Source organism: Ptychodera flava, chromosome 5 (genome assembly GCF_041260155.1).
Source record: "Ptychodera flava strain L36383 chromosome 5, AS_Pfla_20210202, whole genome shotgun sequence".
Taxonomy (NCBI): Eukaryota; Metazoa; Hemichordata; class Enteropneusta; family Ptychoderidae; genus Ptychodera; species Ptychodera flava.
Window position 1 is genome coordinate 44,077,838 of NC_091932.1, and position 19,088 is coordinate 44,096,925.

The 19,088-nt window shown below is 37.6% G+C and overlaps 2 protein-coding genes across 2 annotated transcripts in view; both read right to left on the bottom strand.

Annotated features, from left to right (window-relative positions):
- Window positions 1-717: 717 nt before the first annotated feature.
- Window positions 718-9,173, bottom strand: LOC139134065 (phospholipid-transporting ATPase ABCA1-like). The gene is made up of 9 exons (XM_070700966.1): window positions 8,921-9,173; window positions 8,099-8,219; window positions 7,494-7,562; window positions 7,060-7,166; window positions 6,662-6,905; window positions 6,141-6,244; window positions 5,492-5,690; window positions 4,682-4,819; window positions 718-2,246 (listed from the first exon to the last, which is right to left on the bottom strand). Exons 1-9 carry the CDS (start codon window positions 9,100-9,102, stop codon window positions 2,163-2,165), a joined length of 1,248 nt encoding a protein of 415 aa, XP_070557067.1. The 5' UTR covers window positions 9,103-9,173; the 3' UTR covers window positions 718-2,162.
- Window positions 9,174-9,547: 374 nt separating this feature from the next.
- Window positions 9,548-19,088, bottom strand: part of LOC139134064 (uncharacterized) — a 49,544-nt gene continuing 40,003 nt past the window's right edge. The window contains exons 74-85 of the mRNA XM_070700964.1: window positions 18,803-18,999; window positions 17,275-17,574; window positions 16,153-16,364; window positions 15,072-15,243; window positions 14,357-14,633; window positions 13,948-14,046; window positions 13,032-13,365; window positions 11,817-11,928; window positions 11,375-11,435; window positions 10,826-11,003; window positions 10,128-10,243; window positions 9,548-9,659 (exon numbers count right to left, since the gene is read on the bottom strand). Coding sequence (XP_070557065.1) covers window positions 9,578-9,659; window positions 10,128-10,243; window positions 10,826-11,003; window positions 11,375-11,435; window positions 11,817-11,928; window positions 13,032-13,365; window positions 13,948-14,046; window positions 14,357-14,633; window positions 15,072-15,243; window positions 16,153-16,364; window positions 17,275-17,574; window positions 18,803-18,999 — 2,140 coding nt within the window. The 3' untranslated portion in view covers window positions 9,548-9,577. The remainder of the gene's footprint in view (window positions 9,660-10,127; window positions 10,244-10,825; window positions 11,004-11,374; window positions 11,436-11,816; window positions 11,929-13,031; window positions 13,366-13,947; window positions 14,047-14,356; window positions 14,634-15,071; window positions 15,244-16,152; window positions 16,365-17,274; window positions 17,575-18,802; window positions 19,000-19,088) is intronic.

The following is a 19,088-nucleotide window of genomic DNA, read 5'->3' on the forward strand; positions in this document are numbered from 1 at the left end:
TGGTTACATGTCAATTTTCGATTTCGATAATATTTGCTACTAATTAGGTCTAGAAAGCTACTAAAATTGGCGTAAATGCCAGGATTAGTATCATGGCAATCTCCCGGGGCAATCTCCAAACAGAGACTGTGGCTTGGAGTGGATAATTATAGCCCAGCTAGGGAGACTGACCAAGAGCCACACTGATTGACCCCCCGGGGGGTGCGTCAATTTACGAATCAGAGACTCTCCAGCTAGGTTAGAATTATCCACGCCGCGCTACAACCATCTATAGAGTGACGATGGCCAAAATTGATGTCACCGTTGAATGGCATCATTTGTACAAGGATCGTTTTTATTTTACTCACGTCATCTCGAAGATTTATGTAATTAGCATATAACGAATGAACCGGTAAATAAACTACGTACAAGTGTGTTTTCCACACAGAAAAGGCAATATATTAGTATTTTCGTCGGCCCTGCGGATCATTGCTACTTGTAAATGATATCAACGGTTAGTATTCGCTGCAGAATTTGATTGTTATGATAGTCTGTTGATGATGCAACGGAGAAACTGCATCAATCATTAGCTGATACAGCAGCAATCTTTCGAAAAGAATATATATATACACAATATGAAAAGAAAAAAACAGCAGTCAAGTGACGGGCAAAAGTGTTGCAGTGCGTGACTTGGTTCTCTAAGTGAAATCAATACCTCATTCGCTCAACTGTTATTTTCATAATAATATTTATTGATGGGCATATTGATATTCCTGTATATTATACTTATGTAATTGATCTTACATTGAATGAAAATTAAATTTTTGAACTAAAATTACTATTTATTTCATCGTCACGGAATGTAGACATTGCACAAACCAAGCAACATCTATAAGCTACGGAAATCATGCATAAAAATCTGAGTTGATTTGCAACTAATTGATTCATGCCGAAAAAAACTGAAGCTTGGACAGAGCGTCCTACGTCAGCAGTGGCTCTGCATTTCACTACACTTACATCAACAAAAATAAACAAAATAAGATAAAATTATAACCACTAGGTGGAGAGAACTTTAAGTCGTTTGACAAAGCGATAGTAAACTTAAGATAACAGATTCTGCGTGCAGAAGAAGCCAATTAAATCAGCGATAATGTCAAAATAATTTGACCTTGATGCGGTGGACTGTACATCAAAACAAAGTCTGTTCGATTTCCTCAATGTCAGATAAACATTTGTTCCCATTAGACAATAAATAACAACTTGAACTGATCGTAAATCAGTGTAATCTTAAACCTCCAACGTCCAAATCGTACACAGAAACTAGTTATTGGACGAAATGAAGACTAAACGATGTAAATATACACTTAAACACTAAGCAGTTATCATTTTTTGATATCGTTTGATTTTGTTTTCATTTTTATTAAAACAAACGATATGAACACATTGCATTGATAAAAAAGACTTCAGATTTTTTTAAATGTTTCTTCTATTATCCCCAGAATAAATTTCCCTGACCTATGGTTCCATTATAAAAATACTGTAAATATGGATATAGAAATCTTTCTTGATTTTTATTGAAGTAAAAATCTTACATCTCTGATTACAATAAAAAATCTCAAATTCTATAATACACCTGCAAGTATAAAGTTAAACACTTTTATTGATTTTCAATACTGTTCCAAGAAATTGTAAATATATCTCGGCCAAGGAAATGTAACTAAATGTATGATATCTGTTTAACTTGGCTTGTTGATACTCTATACGACTTTGATTCTCATTAACTATTTTATACGTTTTGATTATGAGCGCCATGACTCGGCTGCCTTGATGGAACGTCTCAACTCATCTGACTTCGTATAGTACATCAAATTATGTATATATGTGTTGTATCTATCTTATGTATGTGTTGTATCTATCGGCTTCATCACCGCAAAATTGTGTTAAGCTTTGTCATGAAGACTGAGGAGTTGAGAAGTAACGAACAGTCTTTTCTGAAATCAATTTTCGAAGCCATGGCAAATAACAATAAATTCCAGGAAGGAAAATCCTGTTCACGATCAGATGTCTTGATGTTTAAGTCTTTTTTGTGCTAACAGTATCTGCAGAAATGACGGCATAGTGTTCACACCTCTTGAACGGGGAGTACAATCGACGTAGCTGTGACGTCATGTCTGGGATTAGTCCTATACAGGCTCCTCAATGTCATATACTGCGCCTTCGTTTACTATTATATCCCCAGCCGACGCATTTGCAAATGCAAGAAAGATCTGTAAAGTAAAGCAAGACAGTTTGTATTACCGTATTCGCCAAATGAAATAAACTTCTTTAACAGAATCTGTACCTTTCCCAGAAACCGCAATACACAACGCATTCCGCAATGAAGCATGCCTCTTACTAAGTTAGAGCGATAGAAGTGTCATCAATGGATTAATGAAATATAAGAAATGGCTACTCTGAGCACCAGTCCATCGAACAAGATGTACAAAAGACTGGCATAGTCTGGTTTTGTAACGGTTAAAAGGTTCGACAAAAATACTTTCAGTGATGTGAAATTTCAGGTGGTAACAGCTCATTTCATAATTCTCCGACACTCGCGACACATACTGATACACAAATAAAGCAAGTGCTAGAAACACGTATTGAAGGCGTGCACGGCGAAAAGGAGGATTTAGATCGTGGTTACTATCATCAACCTTGAATAAGACAATTCAAAATGGAAATAATCTGAATAGAATCTAAAGCTGTGGTCACTATTTACAATATTGTGGATGATCGATGGAAAGTCAAATTAATTGTTTTCAGCCAACATTGAACTTATGGCAATGTCAATGTCAATTATACGTCTGCCTGTGAAACATGGGCACGACAATATTTTGTATAAGGATAAAAGGATGCTCAAATAACAATTAAAAACACTGTTGCTCTTGCAGAAAATAGCTTGATTAAAGAAAGATCCGAAAAGAGAAATATATTTGTACCACAAATTTCAGAAAAGTTAAACAATTTCCTAGAAAACCTATGATTACAGACTATAAATTGAATTTTTAGAAATATTTCGTTTTTGTCCAAATTGCATGCACAGTCGTACATATAAACCAAGCCGATATGAGTCTAGACTACAGCGATAGGCGCTATTTTTGTCGTTAATCTGAACCATATCACAGAACCTGCGTTGAGGGGATGGGATCATGCCACTTGCCACACTCCGTGCTGTTTGGGCGCTATGAAAAGCTTGCAACTTTGCAAAATATAATTGTTAGAGGTTTGTATCCGATATAAAAGAACAATAAAAGACTGCTGTGTATCTTGATTTATCAAAATAATATGGAACCGCATAGGTTTTCATGGGAGCACATCTAAACGAAATACGGGGAACAGATTCAAGAGCTCTTGTAATTCTACGTCCCTTTTGTAAGTGGAACACCTTTTCAGCACGCCGTTACTGCTTGGAATGTGGCTGGTTGCTATGGGAAACGATGAAGCTCAAAGTGCATGCGTGGAGTAACATCAAATCAAACAAGAAAAAATCCCCGAACCATCATCAAACGCCCAGACGCAATCGTGAGAGGGAGCTATACATATCACGTGCTGAGGCTGTTAAAGTCTAAGCAGGAGTCCGAGCCAGAACTGATCGTGCACAATTCACGATTAAAAATCAGAAAGCAACGGTGAAAGACAAATCAACACATGTGCATGCGTTGCTGGTAATCAATTTTTGATTGGATACCAACGCACTAATATGGTCGCGTGGTCGTTGTTATCATGGGTCGTTTCAGACCACTTCGTTCTGGTTGACTTCTTCCTCGAAACCATCATTTTGTACAGCTCCAAACTCGACATGGTATTTAACCAATGAATAATAAACCTAAAAAGACGCATGGTTCAATACATCAGTTTGAAGAAGTTGAAGACCCCTTTACGTATTAGGTCAGACTTTTCCATGAGAGAAGATCAACATAATCTTGTGGAAAAGGATCAAAAGAACAGTAGAAAAAAATTTACATCTTAGATGCAATTAGAATACATATATGATTTTTGAAAAATGACTTGGAATGCAGGTCACATTTTGCTCGCCAATATATTACTTTCATTGAATAAACACCCCACTTTTCCTTTCAACATCAGATAGCGTTATTAAATATTTCTCATGTAGCGAAGAAAAATCCATAACGAAGTTGCGATGGTTATAACCCACAAGGTTCCGTTTCATTATTTACTGTATTGGTCTAAACCATTCAACGTAGTTCTCCCTTTATAAAATCCGATGCTATAACTGTGTTACGCTACACAAGACCCATGTTCCTGTGTTTCATATGAACAGCTGTGTAGCTGTGTTGTTCTCTAAAAAGATCAGGCTTAAGTTTTCTGGTCAACAACGTTAACCCTCCCTGATATTTTGAGCAAGGCCCATAATAGTATGTAAATATCCATTGATGGATTTATTTAAAAAGTCATCAATTTTAATTTTTCAAATTACTTCTTATGTCTCTTCTTCAAGCACGACATCGTATGTTTCCACTGCTCAAGTTTTATGAATTATGAACTTGTGGGAGAAGGGAAATATTACAAAATGACAAACTAATAGTCAAATGTGAGCTACTTCGATTACAATTAAAAGAAACAAACTCAAGTTTTCTGAAAGCTTTGCGATGAATTTTCCTTCTAGGGCAGATTGATCTTCCGCTTTGAAAGGCATGCTTACCTGATCGAGTGTCGTCTGACAGACTGAGTAGTCTTCCATTTTAAGGGTCTTCCTTTCAGCTTCCAGGAGTTTAAATATGGTGGAAAGAGTGCCATCTTTGTTTGGTATCTGATACTGAATAACACTGTGATGACGTTCCTGTGAGAATTATGGGATAGAAAAGTCAAGGTATGATCGCATTTCCGTACTATGACTGTCAGATGAGAAACTTTCAGCTGTTAACTTAAAGGTAGAATTGCGCCTTGAGGACAGATATTTGGACTCTCAGTTTTGAAACTTTATATTCCTTTGGCCTTCCACTTGTCGGAGCTGACTTTGAAGCTCATGGAGTAAACAAAGATTTCACTGGCTTAGTTTTATGAAAATCAGGATTTTTACCCAATAAGCTTAGAGATAACAAAGGGATGGCGGCCATTTTGAATTTCAATATTAGTAAATATTGGGTGACTTGTTTCTCTATTACAAAGATTTGTAGGATGGAAAAATGCAATCACTATTCATTTTATCTATATTTTTAGCATCTGTAAGCTTGCAAATGTATTAGTTCGAAGGGATTTTGAAAAGTGAAACAAGAAGGGAAACCCAAAAACAATACTACAGAGAACTTACATCAAAACAATGGCGAGAATATACTGACTGTAGATGATGCTGGTCAGTGCTTAAAGAAAATAGCCGACATTATATTGTCAGGTATTTGTTGTTTAGGTATTTTATGTTGACACATATCTTTCATACATTATTCCTACAAAGGTGCATTGATGGAGAAATGAAGGTAGGAAGCAAACAAAAACCGCGCGAGTTGTCCCTTACTTTCAAATTTGCCGACGGAAACTTCGATGAGATAAGATCTTGCACAGGTCTGAGATTTGGTGACTCCCCGTCGACTTTGATTATGACCGTGTAACCTTGACCGTATTTGTTTTTGACATGTTGAGGGCTGCCAAGGCACTTGAACCTGCCGCTCACCATGATGGCTAACCTTGTACAGAGTGCTTCGCATTCCTCCATACTGCAAACAAACATGAAAGATATCATTTCAAAATTAAACCTTGATTCTCTTTAATATGTTTCTTCATAAGGAGACTTGATATTTAACACAACGACTTTTAACAAGCAATTTGTTCAAAGATTCTCGCGTAGTTCTCATCACTTTGTAAAAGATATTTTCCTGTAGATCGTTTGGTTTCAGCTGATGAAACCTTTTGACATTATTTTCTGTGAGAATCGTTGAAAGTAAATAGTTTCCACACTATATTCCTTTTATTATTTAAGCTTTGGTAGTATCATTTGTCATCACAGTACGGTGTGAATATTCATCCATATGTTTCTCCAGATTTAAACCCACGTCGGCATCCTCGATGATATTTCAGAAATGTCCCTCGTACATTTAAGCAGTGCAAAGGGCGCCATATTTGATACAATTTGATAGAACAGGCAAGAAATTTAGACTGTGCTGTACCTGTGCGAGGTGAAAACGACCGACCTGCGGTCTGCAATGACACTAAGAATGTTATCCCATACAACACGCCTCGCTTTGGGGTCCATACCGGTTGTAGGCTCGTCCTAGGAATACGACATCAAAACAGGTAAAGCAATCAGTGTCATTCAAGGTGAATAATTTACTAGGCCGTGAAAGCAACAGGAAAAATGAAAACAATAGTGTTATCGTTAACCCTTGCTTATGGAAGCCAATGTCTACAATAGGTAACCATACACTGCTTGTCTGTCATAGAACACGTGCACAGACTTCAATTAACGAAACTAGGCAATACTGCTAGAAATGTTTTTTCTTAAGTGATCATTCTGTGGCAAGTTTTGATATTTATTGTAACTATTTAACAAGAATACTGTCTAGAACTGAAAGGCTTACACATGGCAAATGAAATGTACCGTGACTGCCATCTCAGAATCAAGAAATCATCTTCCAAGATTATTTACTTGTGACTACACCACTTTCAAACAGAGAGTTTAACAGCTTACCATCAGTATGACGTCAGGTTTGCCGATAAGGGCAATGGCAGTTGATAGTTTTCTTTTCATTCCTCCACTGTAATTGCGGACAAGTTTGTCGGCGGCTCCCGTCAGTTTCATTTTCTTGAGAGCCCATTTGGTAACAATTTTGACGTCTGCTCCTGGAATGCCTCGGATTCTTGCATAACAGTAAAGATGCTCTCGCCCAGTCATCAGATCGTCGAGGGCGTCCTCTTGCGGGCAGTATCCAACACTGAGAAATAAAATACAAAACATATGAGATGTTGTTTTTGGATAGAGAACTGTCGATTTGGATTTTCTGTTATTTCTTGGACTGCTAAAGACTGTGTGAAAATCATCTGTGACAATTCTCAAAATTCTTGGCAAAGCGGTAATATGCCACATACCTGTTACAGTTCAAAGTTGCTTTGCCACCTGATGGGTTCAGGTCTCCTGTTATCATCTTAAAAGTGGTTGTCTTTCCAGCTCCGTTGACTCCAAGTAAACCAAAACACTAAAAGACAACAGAAAGCTTGTCACATTACATCAAACAACGACATAATACAAAATCTACGGATCATTATTTGCGTTTGTTCGTGTTCTTGATCGGCGATCTAATGATGCTTCAAAACTATGAATATTGACATGGGCGAACACTCGTACCTACATGTTATCCTATACAAATAAACATCTTTACTAAATGCAATATACTTTAGTGAAGGCCTTACACGTAATATCCTTGATATGAGTCACACGATTTTCATTAAGACACGTTTCTCAAGAAAACAAGGAGCGGTGGAATCGTTCATCCATATTACAAGACAAAATACACAATTCTTACCTCTCCGTGTGGAATGCCCAGTGAAAGGTGGTTTACAGCTGTGTGTTTCTGGAAGCCGGTTCGGTAGATCTGAAGAACAAACACAGAAGTTTCTGTCACGCTCACAATTTCACAATTATTTCCATAGTAAAGGTCTCGTGATATACAACTATGCTGCAATGGAACATCATTTGCCGGGGCAGCTCAACGCATCGAAATTATTTTTTCTTAGTTCAGATTCTTGCGTGAAGCGTTCATTTTGTATTAAATGTAATGTGTTCACGTGTCTGGTAATATTTAGGGAATACTTTGGGTGAAAATGTTGTAATTATAAATATACGTATCACAGTTATACTTGTGACTGTAGTGAAACATCCTACTGACAATCAAGCACATAATTGTTGTACGATTGAGGAACACTAAGATGCATAACGAACATATAAAAGACGGTCTTTGAAGTCATCTATATAGATTGCAGACCGGCAGATTTGATTGAATTGAATCTCGCTGTGTTCATGGTGTTGGATGCTCAATAAAACAACAGAGTCATTTCACCGTGCGTAGGTTACGACAAACCAAGCTATTGGAGAGAAACAGGATCTAAATGGCGTTCACACATCACTCACCTTAGTCAGGTTTTTCAAGACAACAAATTCTTTCTTCGCATTGCCGGTAAGAACGCGTTGCTCTTCATTCTTGACATCATCGTCTTCGTCTTGTGAACTGTCATACTTCCTCACTCTAAAGCTGCAAAACGTAAATCAGCCGTATTGGATTTTAAAGCAAAATCATAATCATCTGTCAAAACTTTGGAATGGACAGACCGTATGATGCACAGTGTACAATCAACTATCGTCAATGTGTATGCAGGTAGAGCGTGATAGAGGTGTCTTATACAACAAAATGTAGTCAGCCATTGATCATTCCAGGTTATTTATTCAATTATACATGTATTCATGTAATCTCGAAAACTCCATCAAGACAAACACTGTCGGTAGATTTTGCGGTTTATATTGGAAGTTTATAAGAACATCACTGTGCCTGGTATTTTTTGTGTAGAAATCGTGTTAATGGGCAAAACAGATGGTTAAATAAGATCATAATTAAGGTGTTGGAAGGCGTTTACTTATCAACCATTCACTATGTGATTTCTTTGTATCAATCTGGGTACAATCTATAGGCCACTTATGCCTTGATGGGCCTATGCAATTATTTTTATATTTCCGAATTGATGTCATTGTGCTTGTACAAATATTTAAAAAATGATCTCACTTTACAAAAATGCTTTCTCTTACTTTTACAACATGGTATGGTTTTCAATTTGAGTTATTAAATATCTGTGTACATACACGCGGCACTAGAAAATTTCGTCATTACCTCACCTTGTATTCTTTGTTGATCTCTCGAACGATAATGACGAACAGACATGCCATTCATTTATAACTTACCTGTCTGGTACGTTGTAACTGATGTATTCAATTATTAGAAGGAGCAGGAAGATACCAACGCCCTCAGTGGCCATGGCGATCAAATGCCAGCGTAGCATCTCATAGCTTAACGGATCCTTGAACATGTCCACGCCGAATCTTGCATAGATGTCAGCAGTGACCTGGTTCTCCGATAGTCGCATTAGACCATTCGTCAGACAGAATTGTGGGAAGACAAGGAAGATCTGTTCGCAGAGTTCCTTGATTTCCAGAGATTTCTGTAGGAAAAAACACAAATAACAAAAATACACTGACGTAAAATAAATTAATATCAACCATTTGTAGCAAAACGAATGAGAAATCTCCAAACACTACGTGGTTTTACTTAATCGTTGTCACGAAAGTACTGATATCTTCCTATGCAAGGTCTCCGAGCGGTTTACCAACCTACATTGGGAAATTTGGAAGTGCTCAATATGCGCGGGGATGGTTGGATTCAATGAACGATAGGTGTAAATGTTGTTGATATCTCACTTTGAAAAATAAATAAAATAATAATATGCAAATCAGGAGACAGATAATGAGCGCTTTAGTCACGTGTTTTCAAGTAGCACACTTTATTTACCTCACTAGTCACCGGTAGATGGAGAAAATATGGTCAGGATAGCAATGAGCGCATTAGCACAGCCACAGACGATGAAGCGGTGCTGGAATCCTTGAAGCAGCGATGAATATATACATCAATGGAATTGTGGACCATCTGGAATAGAGTCGGCATGGTTAGCGGAAGTCTGATCGCATGGTAGTTGATTCTCACACGGTATTTTGCAATCAACTTGTCAAATTTATTGTGTAAAGTCAACATATTGTCAGCAATGTATTCGAATTTTATCTGATAGAAGTTCATTTTTTTTCAAACTTAAACAATGCTAGTTCCGATACGCTATTTCTATACCTTTATATACAATATGGCCTAATTTGGATATATTCTTTTTTGGTTTAGGATCTCTAAATGTGCCGTGTGTTGGGTTGATCGTTATAGAATCGACGTGTTTGGTTACTGTACTACACTTTAGTATCAATTTTAAAACAGTGATTGACAGGACAAGTTGTGGTATATTGGGCCATTACGTCACGTATTAATCTGGCACACGTACGCCAAGTCAAAGAGGCTGCCATGGCCGTTCCGTCATTAAACTCCAACTCACCGAGAGAAACGCGTACTTACCCAAAGAGCAACAGCAAGGAGACAAACGATGGCAGGTTCTGCGATGACGCATACGCCTTGGCGTCGAAGAGATACACCAACAAGATACACAGAGCGGTCGGTAACAAATAATTGATCTGTGAAAAAAGCGAAAGTAAGTTACTGACACTGTACCACCGTTGTATACAAATTGTATTTCTATAGTACTGTGTAATTTCATCTAATTACCCTTGGTCTTTGTACTATCAATAATGTATATCTCTACAAGTAACTAAGTACATGCTGATATTACGAGGGTCATATTTGGTGTTAATGTAGCTTTCAGAGCTCATTTTGTCTGTCCAAATGAACTTAAGAGATATTCTGTAATATATATGGACGTGTATCAAGGTCCGAAATAAAGAAATAATAAAAATAAAATAAATTACTCTTTTCAAGAAACGGAAAATTTCCTTAAATACACTGTCAGTATCCTTGCTTCTTTTACAAGGATTCGAATTGACCATTTTTCTTGACATCACTTCTTTGATTACCTCTACGACTGATAATTTTATCAATCAAGTTGTTTTGAATCCGCCCTTCTAAGATGGCTCACGTGACTTTGTTATGCATCTTTTTTCGTGTAAACTACGTAACTTATAAAATCTAGGTCCTAAAATATCAACAATATCTCGCCATTAAAAGAACCATTCACACCATCACGAAAGATGGTTACTTACGATGTCCCACAGGAAACTAGCAATCCAGTATATCCAAAGTTTCATTCCACTGACAAGATGCAACCGTTTTATTCCGTTTAGATTTTCCATGACAACAAACATGAGGAAACATGGAGGTACGATGCAGAAAGCGATGACGATTGTCACTGCTACACCAAAGTCTTGGATTTGTTCCATCCTGTTCCAAAAAGAGGGTCATATTTCGTGTTAAGATAGCTTTAAGAGCTCGTTTTATCTGTCCAAATGAATTTAAATGATAAGGGAAAGGCGATTAGACTTATTCTATACCATACTGTACGAATTGACAACAAGCAACGCAGACCACCATACAATCGTGGTAATACTGAGACGAAGAAAACAAAAATACACAGTTATTTCTCTACGTTTTGACTTTGTAATATTTAATGGACTTTAGACGAAATTCCACATCACTTTCCACTTATCAATATGATCTCTTTATTCGGACTTGACATGGTGAAGGTATTAAATCTATATTTAAGAGGTTATGTGGGTTCATTGACAAGTTAAAGCGGACTTTGTTGTACTTACATAGTGTCTTCTGCAAGCTGGTCCTTACTCAGATGAATTGGATGATTGTATGCTGTAATACCTGTCAACAGATGAATGAAATATAGTGTAAGAAACAATAAATTAAGCTATATCGACAGCAATGCCTCTTACGAAAGGATAAGTAAAATAGTGACATGAATTCAGACGGGGTAAGTGATATCAATCTAGTAGAAAGAATACAGCGAGAGAGGTCGACAAACACCCGTGATATGCTTATTTCTCTGCTGATTCTTTTTTCATCTCTCTACTTTGGAGAGTTTACACGTAATTCAGTTTATTCACGACGTCAAGCTATATGCGGCACAGCAAATTTTGTGATCACGTAGTTATGGTTGATTACAGTCGCTGTATATCTCAAATATTGCAATCAAACACTGAGAACTTCTAATGCGCAGGTCAAGGATGTTCTTGAAATACCCACCGTAGAGGGCCGGATTGTCACCGTTCTCCGTCACTTTACTTCTCAGGATGACGTTGTTCATCACGTTAATAAACGTCGGCATTGAGTGGAAGCCTTCACTATCATACCAAACCTATATTGTTAAATAAAAAAAAGAACACACACTAATGATCACATCTCATTTCAACTAAGTGAATCTATTGATATTACATTTTTCAGGTATAGTTCAAGCTCGCTTTTTCTAGTAGACAGCTGTCTTGAATGCCATGATCTTGTTGGACCCCGTAGAAAATTACGAAGTCGTTGAAGATTTTACCTTGTACGTGTCTATTATCCTTTCTCACAAAAATAAATATTTTACCTAGATATACACGAAACTGCGATATTGACTATAAATGCCATATAGTGTACACTACTCAAGATTTTTAAGAGTATTGGAAGATATTACAACTGCAACATATTGCTCTCAAATAAGCCAGGCTGTGTGCTAGTTTATGTACCAAACACTAAAATTTGGGCGGCAAAGCAAGCGGATTATATGCTCTTCATTTATAAATATTTGTGACACATGATTTGGTCAGTAAAATAATGACAGTTTCTAAACATTTTTTAACTTTTCTTTAAAAACTATCTACTGTTGATTGACCAATCAGAGTGCTCAATTCAGTGTGCTTTATCTACTCGTAAAGCCTTGGTCACCAAATTCCAGAAACGAATGACAGCGCCATAGTAAAGTACTGTCCAATCAAAAGTGAACATGTCATATTCTGTAGACATCTGGTACGTTTTAATATTCAAATTTGGTAACACAGCGGAAACCAGCTGCAACACAAAATCTGCTGTGCCCTAGGGCATTTATATAATGTGCCCTAGCGCATTTATAGGATGTTCCATTACATTGGAAGGCTATTTCACAAATAAAAGTTTAATTCATATCCTAAACATGTTACATTGACAAAGGGGACGGTTGACGTAAACACATTGAAAACGAAAATATATTAGTTAGGGGCGATAGTTTTTAAGTCAGATAAAACCCTCATACTCGGGCTCTTCTGGTATATAAAGTCCAACCCTACGATAAAATGTCTCGGCCTGCGGCCTCGACATTTATCGTTGGGTTGGACTTTATATACCAGAAGAGCCCTCGTACTCGGGCTTTATCCTATACAAATAAATTTTCTAACTCAGCACATCACTTTATTGCTTTCACTGGTTCCTATTACGTCATGTTCTCACCTTGACGTAATCACCGTTACTGCTACCACCATCTCCATTGCCGAAAGTAAGCCCGCCAAATCGAACTCTGGCATAGTCTGTTGTCGTTCTTAATAAATAATCTGATAGGTCTGGCTTGAAGCTGACGTCTTGAAGGATGTCTGTGGTGTTTGTGAGCCACTCTGGTACACGGGAGCCCGCTGCTCCTTCCGGGCAACTGTGTCGTCCAACTGCTGAGCATGTACAATTAGGAGCCTTTCTGTCCTGTTCTTGCATTGATTGTATTTGGCTTACTGTAATACCAGCAGGGTTGATGTCAAACCATTTTTCACTGAACTCACACGGATAAAGATTCCTGCGGTTAAAACAGAATATGCTTATGAATAAAGTATTTCAGGCGCTAATCATTATTAAATGACGCCCAAAAAAGTTTTCTTCGTCGAAGAAATGATTGTTAGAAAAATTCTCAGTGGGAAAAATAAATGGCGATAATTTCTCAAAGGTTGAAATCAATATCCTTAAAATATTTGAATTGCATGTAGATTTCTTCGACTCCATGACAAAGACTAGACACTACGAATTTTAAGGAGAAAATTGCAAAACCAAACCGAGTTCTGTTTCTATGCTAATTTTTGTCATATGTTCTATATGTCGAATTACTATAGATTTTTGTTTCCTCGTTGTATAGAGACACTATAAGGACACGGTATAATTTTCTAATTATGGATTTCTGTACCCAGTAGTTTGTTGAAGCAACTGTATTTCACAGGTTTACGGTGATTTTTAAAATTGTTCAATGTCGGCATAGTCTTGCCCTTCTATCTCAAAATTTCGACGACTACGACGAGATGAATCACTTTTCATTCAAAAAACATCGGACATGCACCCTTGACTGATAATAGAATGCAATGCGTTACTGTACATATGATCCACTCACTTCTGATCTGCGTCTGCCATGCAGGTGGTTCCGATACCCGGTGATCCGAGGAGGGCCGAGACAAGTCGATCGGTCTGTGGGTTTCCAGGTTGATTGTTGCTGTATAGAACAAAAGAAATAAGAATAAAACATACTTTATTTGTGTAGACAGCTGGAGCCATTTCACCGAGACAACTCACATCTTCCACAACTTTGAAACAGGAAATAGTAGAGGTCATTTTTTTCTCTCCAAAACCGTATAAACGTAAACATGTCAGATATTAAATTACTGTAACATAATGTCCTACGCAATGAAGGTCGTTATAATGCTTTAAGTATCTCGTAACTTTGTAGATCATTTAAATTTATGAATTTCTATTTAACAATACTTCAATGCAGAAAGTGCACTGTGTATGTGCTATTTTCTTACCCGTAGAACACGTAATTCGGGTTTCCAAACATACGGGGCGTCAGTTGCAAGGCGGGATAATCGTTATTTCTGCTGAGACCAGAAAAGAACAAGGAAATAGCGATCAAGATGGCGGGCATGATGAGCGTCCAGAAGTAACCTTTGATGTCACGTTTCACGTGGTTGAATCTCTTGATCAACATGGCGCCAAGCTGTACAAATCCACGCCCTACACCAACATACATTCTATCACTATCTCCTCTGAGTCGACCTTCCTTTCGACGTTTACTTTTCTTATCTGCAAAGCATGAAATGAAAATACGTATATAATAAAATATCGAATGCTAGGTTACAAACTTATGATCGAAAGAGACGATCTGAACCATACACTTATTTGGACTAATTCAATTTTTATGCATAGATTTACACATTGATGTGAGTTACTAACAAAGCGGAAAAAACGGGACGATCGTAAAGGGTAAAGCAACTCAGAAGTTACCTGGATCGTAAGGTTTCAAATTTTATAATCCAAATCATTGGTTGGTTCCAATTATTCCCAGCCTTCACGGATTATTGCAAGTTTGAGACGATGTAGCAGTAATTGCCGCTCCAGCTTTTCCAGTTTAAAATTTAAATTATGGATTAATAGGAGGCGTCAGGATCATTTTTGACAGCATTCCGATGACAGGTCATGTCAAAATAAATCCAGAATACATGATCGATTTTCAATACCAACCTTTCGGCTCCTTGTCACCTTCTGTATCAGTGGAAGTGTACGAAACATCTGAATTCTCTTCATTTGTTCGTCGGAGATTCCAGTTTTCCTTTTGCATGTTTTCAATTTGCTCTGCAGTCAGTTTACCTTCCCCGTACTCTGGATTCTGGTTTCCTGACAGTTTTAGGAAAACCTTCAACGGAAGAGTAGAAACAACGTTGATGTTGTTCAATGTACGTTCGGTAGTTAAAATGTAATGTATGCAACATAAAGGACAACATGAGTTTGAAAGTTTATTAAAATTGCGGCTTCACTTCCGTACATCTTATGAGAATCATAGTGTAGAAAAATATGCAATATCTGTGAGAAACTCAACTTATCACAAATGCGACACTACATCTTGAAATAGTCTATCGCGTTAGCGGCTGTAACGTTTGTTTTCACTTTTTGTTCAGAATGCCAACTACAGTTGTTTGTTCTACTCCCCAAAGAATGTTGATATTTGCAGTATCAATATGCTAAGGCTGCGCATGTGAGACTACATGGTTATTGTTGACAAGTCGATTTAAGTCTGGAATAAACATTCAAAATGTAAAAAAAAGTTGTGCAGTTTACACATGTACAAACACAGTGCCGCCATGCCTTTGGAGATAGAACAAGAACTTGGACTTGATAAACAAAACAAAAATAGCGAAAAGTCATCAAAACTTTAGCTACAGTCTTTTAACAAGGCTATTGAAAATGCAGTTAAAGGGATACAGTCATCGGAACTGCGCTCAAAGGTCGTATGGGACCACGACCACTGTAAACACTGTATCCATGGTACAATGGTGATTGATGAAAGTTAAAACATGTCTGTCATAATCTGCATCGTATAATTTAAATGTTGCAGCTATGATGATGAGCTGCATCTAGATTGCACGAAATACATTGTTTGTAAACAAGAAACTCGCACAGGCGCATTTCCAACGACTATTTCCCTTTAAGCACAAGAAGGGACTATTTTCGAATGAGAGTTGGCAAATCGGTACTATGCCACTGAACTTGGCTATAAAATACGGACACAGCTCATCGGTGGATACTTGACTAGTGCTATCCATACCTGTTCCAGGGTAGTGTTTGAGATTCCATACGCAGCCACATGAAGGCTCGACATGTTAGCATCCAGATCAGCGAATAGTTCAGAAAAGTTGGATAACTGTCCTCGGGTAATTGGAAGAGTATACGACAGTTCACTGCCAACGTCTTCGATCAACTGAGCGCCCTCTATACGCGACTGGATAAAGTCGGTGACGATGTTTGTATCAAAGTGACCTGGAAATTCATAAAAATAACGATATTTGTAAGTCAGGCAGATTTATACTCGGGACAAGAGAAAGTCGAAAAAGCAGAATATTATTTTTTGTTTATTTACACTTTTATTGAGCCGCCGCGTTACTAACATCGGTGCCCATATAGGATAAAACTACAAATCACAAATTAGGTACAAGAAGAGAGAACAACGGGGTTTCATTCCTCCTATAATTACAGTCTTTCAAGTTACAAGACAGAGTGATACAGATTAGTCCATGTTTTGACAGTGAAACCTACGTTGACGATCTTTTGAAATATTTCAGTGGTACATCACTGTTCTGGCAATACTGAGGCAGACCATTTTTGTGATCATGAACATAGCGATTGAGAGTAAATAAACAGGGTAAATGTGTAGACAAATAGATGTAAACATTACAATTGCCGCAGAAAACCACACGTAGCATAATCGACATGACATTAAAGCGATGGAAATAAAGTTTCTGAAGGAAAATCAAAGGAAACTTCAAAAAGTGTACGCAACGATCGTTTCTAAAATGAAAATTTATTATTTTTTTTATCTGTTGCATTACCCCATATGATACAGCAATAGTCAAGAGCGTACTGCAACTGTCCGAAATATTATACGATACTCAGGGGGATATATGGTCGCAACCTACGTAAAACATCTATACACATACTTATATCTTAAAAAAGTACGTCCAAAGACAAAGTTTCATAAAGAGTCTCATCTCTGTATGGGCATGCATTAGTTAATCACATGAATCATCCAATCACCGTATAGGGCATTCATCACACCCCTTGTCATCTATATCGTCTCGTGCGCTCAGTTGCAATTCCACTAAAACTTTCAGTAACATCGTTGTCTATCATTATAGAACCAGAAGTAACGTTAATAAAGCATAAAACTCACTTGCAGCCGAAGAAGATGCGCCACCCATTGACTCCGATGTGCTGATAGTGTCCTTGTTTTCCTTGAATTCTTCATAGATGTTTTCAGCTCGTTTTGGTTCCGTTTCCTTTCTGTGTTTCTCTGGCGTCGATTTTCGACTTTCTACTTTGGAGAGTGTCAACTTGTAACCGTCCCCGAAACGTCTCTTTAGGAAGAGTGGTGATCCACACGCTCGAAGAGTGCCGCGATCGAGGATGGCTATCCTGTCTCCAAGGAAATCAGCCTCGTCCATGTGATGCGTGCACAGAATGATGGTTCGATCTGCAAAGTCAAATTTACCACAAATTAGATCACTTTTACTAAGAATGGCTGTCATGCAAAGGCGTAAAATAAAAGGTAGAACGCGCTTCGGTGATAGATATTCGGACTCGCAGACTTTAACAATTATTTTCTGATCCACCACCTGTGGGGTTCATTTTAAAACTCTTGGTGTAAGAAAACTTTTCACCGTCTTAACTTTTCGAAAATCGAAAATTTTATTTTTCCTCATAGAGTTAACACAGTGGCGGCCATTTTGAATTTTAAACATCGGTAAATCATGGTTCAATTGTTTCTCTAGTACTAAAATTTGCACGGTAACGCATAATTTTTAATCTTGACTTTATTTGAAAGAGAATGGTGAAAATTTCTTGAGGATTTTGAGCAAACGTTAAAGTCTTTCACTTTCGAGGCACATACTACCTTGAATCACGTAGTGCCTACATGCATGTTCCAGATTTGTATCATAATATAATATGTAACAGGTCTGACCTGAGAGCGAGCGCAGCGTAGGGTATATCGTCATTGATATTGATGCATGACGCATATTTTGGCCATTGAGTTTGAATTGCTGTCGATTGTTTTCTAGAATAACGTTTATAGATTATTATAGCAATTTAACTGGGAAATGCCAAGTTCACTAACGAAAATTATTTAAAACTGGTAAATTATATAATTCAGAACAGTTTATTGTAACAGGGGCGGGAACAGAGGCGGTCTAATGTAAAACACGTACTATTCCCGTCGCGGTAGTCTCAGCACACTATTTTAATTCTCACGTGAGTTGACCGTTCGTTCTCGCGAGAGTTGGCTTGTTTCAAAATGGCGGCGCCTAGTGATGACCGATCCGGGCTTTCAAAAGTGATCGAAAATAGTCATTTTGAAACAAATTTCACACTTTCTTTGGAATAGAGAGATTCTTTTGTCGGAAATACACATTGTCGAGTAGGATTTGTGGTAGATTATATCTTTAATTTCGCGCAATCCCTGTAAAAGTATTCAAAATGGCCGCCTCCATGGAAGTGCTCTCCTTTCAAAACTCGTAGGTATATATAGATTCCATTCTAAATTTCTTGTACACACGTTAGTCTTAATGCTCGCTTCGCGAGCGGCCTTCGGCCGCTCTCGCTGCGCTCGCTATTAGCCTGATACTTCGACCAAGCAATTCCAATCACGTTTTGTTCAGAGGTAGATCGTACGTATAACAAACATTTCTTATAAAACATCTTACCTTGTCTATTCCTCAAGATAAGGTCCCAGATTCCTCGCCTTGCCATCGGATCAATGCCACTGGTTGGTTCATCCAGAATGACAACACGTGACCCAGCAAAGAATGCTATGGCAACTGACAGTTTGCGCTTCATTCCGCCTGACAAATTCTTAACTTTCTGTTTACGATGATCCATAAGACCAACATCTTCAAGAATCCTGTAGATATATGATTTAAATTTATTTACCATTTATTTATTTATTAATTCCTCGTGACTACATACTACACACGACAGCAACTTTTCAAT

Excerpts from the sequence above, each read along its gene's own strand:
- LOC139134065 (XM_070700966.1), bottom strand. The coding sequence starts at position 9,102 with ATGCGACTATCGGAGAACCAGGTCACTGCTGACATCTATGCAAGATTC. Across the intron at positions 8,220-8,920 it reads AGTTACAACGTACCAGACAG|CTTTAGAGTGAGGAAGTATG; the intron begins GTAAGTTATAAA and ends TACGTTTTGCAG. Across the intron at positions 6,906-7,059 it reads GCAACTTTGAACTGTAACAG|TGTTGGATACTGCCCGCAAG; the intron begins GTATGTGGCATA and ends TTTATTTCTCAG.